Source organism: Staurois parvus, unplaced genomic scaffold (assembly GCF_062004578.1).
Source record: "Staurois parvus isolate SC_StPar_1 unplaced genomic scaffold, SC_StPar_1.0 ptg001670l, whole genome shotgun sequence".
Classification (NCBI taxonomy): Eukaryota; Metazoa; Chordata; class Amphibia; order Anura; family Ranidae; genus Staurois; species Staurois parvus.
The window spans coordinates 334,377-340,376 of NW_028319466.1; the positions used below are offsets into that span (position 1 = coordinate 334,377).

Below are 6,000 nucleotides of genomic sequence, written 5' to 3' on the forward strand. Positions count from 1 at the left end.
CATATAGAGAGATGTGATCTGTTTGTTGTAAATAATTGTATCAGTTTGATTTAAAAAAAAAAATAAAAAATCTCCATTCACTGCATGGGCACCATATTGGTGTGATGGTCAGGTGTTCCCAGTTTTGGGAACAGCCGATCATGACTGTGGCCCTCTGTACAATGCAAGCTACATAAAGACATCATGTGACCAGTTTGGTGTGGAGGAACCTGAGTGTCTTCTGCAGAGCCCGGACCTCAACCCTACTGAACACCTTTGGGATGGATTGGAACGCTGACGGTGAGCCAGGTCTTCAGTCCTGCCCTTGGAGGTTCATGATTTAAGAACTCTACCAATAATGGTAATAGGGTTTTTAAGCTTCAAACTGATACACTATATGGTCCAACGTATGTGAACCCCCTTCCAGATTAGGTTCAGGTGTTTCCAGTGAAAGGTCCTGTGAATACTACATCATACAAAGACATTGTAGATAATTGTGTTCCTCCAACCCTTTGTTAACAGTTTGGTGAGGACACTTTTCTGTTCCACCTCGACTGTGCCTCTGTGTACAAAGCCAGATCTATAAAGACATGAATTGACCAGTTTGGTGTGGAGGAACTTGAGTGTCCTGCACAGAGCCCCGACCTCAACCCTACTGAACACCTTTGGGATGGATTGGAACGCTGACGGTGAGCCAGGTCTTCAGTTCTGCCCTTGGAGGTTCATGATTTAAAAACTCTACCAATAATGGTAATAGGGTCATTACACTCAAAACCGATACACTTTATGGTCCAACGTATGTGAACCCCCTTCCAGATTAGGTTCAGGTGTTTCCAGTGAAAGGTCCTGTGAATACTACATCATACAAAGACATTGTAGATAATTGTGTTCCTCCAACCCTTTGTTAACAGTTTGGTGAGGACACTTTTTTGTTCCACCTTGACTGTGCCCCTGTGTACAAAGACAGATCTATAAAGACATGAATTGACCAGTTGGTGTGGAGGAACCCGAGTGTCCTGCACAGAGCTTGGACCTCAACCCTACTGAACACCTTTGGGATGAATTGGAATGAAACTGACGAGACAGGTCTTCTCATCCAACATCAGTACCTGAACTCACAAGTGCTCCTTTGGCTGCATTGGCACCATATTGTGTTCCCAGTTTGGGAATAGCCAATCATGACTGTGCCCTTCTGTACAATGCTAGCTCCATGTAGACATGGTTTGATCAACTTAGGCTGGCCATACTTGTTACAATTTTCTTGAGAATTTTGCTTTTGATTTACCAAAAAACATATAATACGAGGTCAAACCTAAACAATACTTTCAATTGTATCCAATTAGGCCGGCCCTTGCACTACATAGTTGAAGGTAAATCTAAAGGAAATTGGGCAGAAATTGAACAGAAAATTGTATAATGTATGGTCAGCCTTGGTGTGGATGAATTTGAGTGTCTTGCACAGAGCTATGACCTCAACCCTACTGAACACCTTTAGGTTGAAATGGAATTCTAATGGTGAGTCAGGTTTCCTCATCCAACATCAGTACCTGACCTCACAAATGCTCTTTGGCTTCACTGGCACAATATTGGTGTGATGATTAAGTGTAGGGTTGGGCTTCATGTTCAACTCGAACATGGGCCGTTTTTGTGTTCGGCGAACACACGAACGGTAAGGGCGTTCAGCGGGCTGGTCACCCGGCCGCGCTCCACAATGCACATAGAAGCCCTTACCAGTACTTTAAGGCTAGGTTTACATATGTGCGGGTGGTGCGGCTGCTGATCTGCACGAAAATCCGTGCAGCTGCACCACCCACACAGAGGAATGTGGACCCGTGGGAGGGTGCCATTACTTCTAAAGGCAGGCCACCCGCACTGGAAAGGGCAACTGTACTGAGAACCGAGGTTCCCATGTGGGCTGCGTTTTCAGAAGAAGTGCAGGGACTTCTTTTCTGCGTGTCCCGGGGCACCGGAGTACATTCAAATGAATGGGCTTTCATGCCTGCGCAAAACGCGGCCCGCACGGCCACATATATGTGAACCGGGGCTAATACATGCTCTGCTATAGCTATTTTAAATAATTCTGTGTGTCTCGCCAAAAAACCGATACCCATTTATGACACAGCGGCTGCACACAGCTAGAATAACGCAGACAATTACTTTCCTCAATTGCCCAATAAAACTAATTTCTTTTATTGCCTTTTGCAGGTGGGTTGATGCCATAAAAGCAGCATCAGTGTTATAGCGTTTGCTAATCAGAAGGCCGCTAAACCAATGAACATTATCTGAATGTAAATCCTGAAGATTGAACTGGAAAGAAAAAAAAAAACAACAGAATTTATAGGAAGAAAGAGTCACACGTCGCCCCCTGCGGGATGCGAAGAGGGATAGTGCTTTAATTTCACCACCAAGCTCTTCGAATGAAATCTTGTTTTATTCCACTTTTTTTACAACCCTTGATTGGAATGTGTCATTCAGAACAGTCGGATCTTTTGCTTTTGACTTTGAACTTTTTTACAAATTTTTTTTTTTTAGGAGAAAGGTTGTTTTTTGTTTTTTTTTTTCCATAGGCAGACAATCTAATGGCTCCCCACCGAATCTATTCATTTATTCCTGTTTACAATGTGCTAATGGTTTTCAAGTAGCAGGTCATTTTATAAGATTTTCTATCAGCCTCAACAATTGCAGGTGCTTGTCCCAGCCGTGTACTGTCAGAGATGGGGAGCAAAGGAGGCGCAATGGTGAGCTTATTAAAGAATAAGTGCACCATCCTGATATATATATATTTAATAAAATAATTACGTTGCTCCTAACCATGCTAAAAAAGCTTGCAGGTACTGAATCATAATTTCTCATTTCTACAATCAAACATGACATAATATTGAAAGGGAGACATAGAAGAGGCAGACAGCCTGCGGCTTTATTGTTGGGTGAAGAATGTCCCCAAGCATCTCTGTTCATGTGTTTGCTCCTCTCTGCAGGAGATTGGTGGCAGTTGGTGTACAGCAGGGGTGTAAAACTGGTGGCCCCCCGGCTGTTGCGAAACCACAAGTCCCATCATGCCTTTGAGAGTCATGATTGTAACTGTCAGCCTTGCAATGCCTCATGGGACTTGTAGTTTGGCAACAGATGGAGGGCCGCCAGTTTGACACCGCTGGTGTAGAGGGATGCTACAACAGGTTTGTGTTGAGTGTCCTCAGCCACCCCTGTTCATGTGTTTGCTCCTTGCTAATCCCTGCAAGAGATTGGTGGCAATAGGTATACACATCTGGATGGATGCTCTGACAGTGATGCTCGTAGAACAGTGGTTCTGAAGCCGCAGCTCCCCTTCTCCTGGGTCTCCATCCAGCTGCAGATTTCTTAACCTTTCTTGATGCCTCCCAGCAACCATAGTGTTCCGCAGTGACCATACAGAACCTTCAGCCTCCATATTCCCATACCCAGCCTGATGCAGAGCCTCCATAATTTCCACCAGCCCGCTTCAGAGCCTCCAACCTCCCACTGTACCCCCCTCCCTGAAAGTCCACAGTCTTGATAGTTTCCACCAGTCAGCTTCAGTGCGTCCTACCTCCCATAGTGCCCCCCAACCTCCCATAGTGGCACACAGTGCTCCCAGGGAGCCCTCAGTCTTCCTAGTGCCCACCAGCCTGCTTCAGAGCCTCCAGCTCCCCATTGTGCCCCCAACCTCCAACAGTGGCCCCCAGAGAGGCCTCAGCCTCAATAGTTTCCACCAGCCTGCTTCAGAGCCTCCAGCCCTACATGGAGTCTCCAACCTCCCACAGTGCCCCCCTCCCTGAGAGTCCACAGCCTTGATAGTTTCCACCAGTCGGCTTCAGAGCTTCCAGCCCACCATAGAGCCCCCAAGCCCCTATACTGATCTCAAAGAGCCCTCAGACTCTATAGTTTCCACCAGCCCTCCATAATGCCCCCCTCCCTGAGAGTCCACAGCCTTGATAGTTTCCACCAGTCGGCTTCAGAGCCTCCAGCCCTCCATCGTGCCCCCAAGCCCCCATACTGATCCCAAAGAGCCCTCAGACTCTATAATTTCCACCAGCCCTCCATAATGCCCCCCTCCCTGAGAGTCCACAGTCTTGATAGTTTCCACCAGTCGGCTTCAGAGCCTCCAGCCCTCCATAGTGCCCCCAAACTGATTCCAAAGAGCCCTCAGACTCTACAGTTTCCACCAGCCCTCCATAGTGCCCCCATACTGACCCCAAATAGCCCTCAGACTCTACAGTTTCCACCAGCCCTCCATAGTGCCCCCATACTGACCCCAAAGAGCCCTCAGACTCTATAGTTTCCACCAGCCCTCCATAGTGCCACCAAGCTCCAACAGTGTCCTCCAACCTTCCACAATAACACAACCCCCCAAGCCTCCTCCATAAACCTTGTCACCTACAGAGCAACCAAGTCTGCTGAAGAGTCCACTAACCCACTTTACAACCCCCATCGCCCTACGGTGAGACCCAACCCCATCCAGAGTCTTCCAGCATTTCAATACGTGTTTTGCATTCCCATACTTTTGCTGTGTGAGTATAAACTTTATTTTTTACTGATGGGGCTTGAAAGGATCTACTGAGCCCTGGTATCCAAAAGGATGAGAACTCCTGTTGTAGGACATTCTTGCTTATCCCTGCAGGGTGTTGGCGGCGGTGGCTATACAGTAGTGGAGTTATCCTTTAAATAGTTTTCTCACATACTTTGTTGCCTTCTGTGAGACCTCCTCCTTTTCAGTCAAGCTCGTCTCTCCTCCAGTTGCGCATATTGTACATGGAGAGACATTACACAAATCTGCTCTCTGGACACAATGCAGAAAGCGCAGCAGAGCGGACCATGGGCAAAAAAAAAATACCTCTAATGAAGGTTATAAAGACATGGCTGAAACACACAGGAAAAAAAAAATGCTGAAAGGAACAAGAAAAAGTTTCTGCAGCCAACAGATAAAAGTCATCTAAAAAAGTGAGCTACAATTTTTTTTTTCCGGGCGCGGACATTCTGGGAGCCCTCACCCAACTGCAGTTCTCACTCGGAACACGATAAACCTCAAAGCGCTACGTTCTACAAGACAACTTTACCCTCTACCTACGTGGAACCTAAATCTTCTTACGTTTGGCAGCTTTTAGAGTTCCAACCCTGGCTTCAAATAAATTGGCACATTGGTCATCATTAAATAATTCACCAAATTTTTCTTTCAGTTTCCCATCCTTGTTTCTTGTGCCAAGACGATGGATCTGCTCCACCAAGAGACTAACTTCATGGTCTACATTCATTATCGATAAGTGCATTGCGCCACCCGGATTTCCGATGTATAAACCTCAACAATACAAAAAAAAAGAAAAAAAACTTAGCAAGCTATGCGAGATATTAGCTATTTTGAAATGGCGTTGTTTACAGAGAACTTGCTATTGTATAGGAAACAAAAGCCTTAAGTGATCTCGGTCGGCTCCGACCAACGTATTTAAAATGTTCGACTAAACAGCCAGGTTCACTTCTTATACGACTCTACAATGATCTGTAATAAGTACGTGTATAAATAAATATGTTTAATGGTGTTGTCATTATTAAGAATCGATTGTCTTCTTTTGCTGCTCGTGGATTGTCTCCAGGAATTGGAGCGTATTTTTTTTTTTATTCTTATTATTTTTATTCTTATTTTTATTCTTATTTTAATTTTTATTCTTATTGTTATTTTAATTTTTATTCTTATTTTTATTCTTATTTTAATTTTTATTCTTATTTTTATTCTTATTCTTATTTAAATTTTTATTCTTATTATTTTTATTCTTATTTTAATTTTTATTCTTATTCTTATTATTTTTATTCTTATTTTAATTTTTATTCTTATTGTTATTTTAATTTTTATTCTTATTTTTATTTTTATTCTTCTTAATATTTTTATTCTTATTTTAATTTTTATTCTTATTCTTATTTTTATTCTTATTTTAATTTTTATTCTTATTATTTTTATTCTTATTTTAATTTTTATTCTTATTTTTATTCTTATTTTAATTTTTATTCTTATTT

General features: G+C 43.3%; 1 protein-coding gene across 3 annotated transcripts in view; it reads left to right on the top strand.

Annotated features, from left to right (window-relative positions):
* FGD5 (FYVE, RhoGEF and PH domain containing 5) overlaps positions 1-5,544 on the top strand; it is a 242,226-nt gene extending 236,682 nt beyond the window's left edge. For all 3 annotated transcript variants that reach the window (XM_089663339.1, XM_089663341.1, XM_089663340.1), the window contains one exon: positions 2,185-5,544. In XM_089663339.1, coding sequence (XP_089519465.1) covers positions 2,185-2,221 — 37 coding nt within the window. In that variant the 3' untranslated portion in view covers positions 2,222-5,544. The remainder of the gene's footprint in view (positions 1-2,184) is intronic.
* Positions 5,545-6,000: the final 456 nt, after the last annotated feature.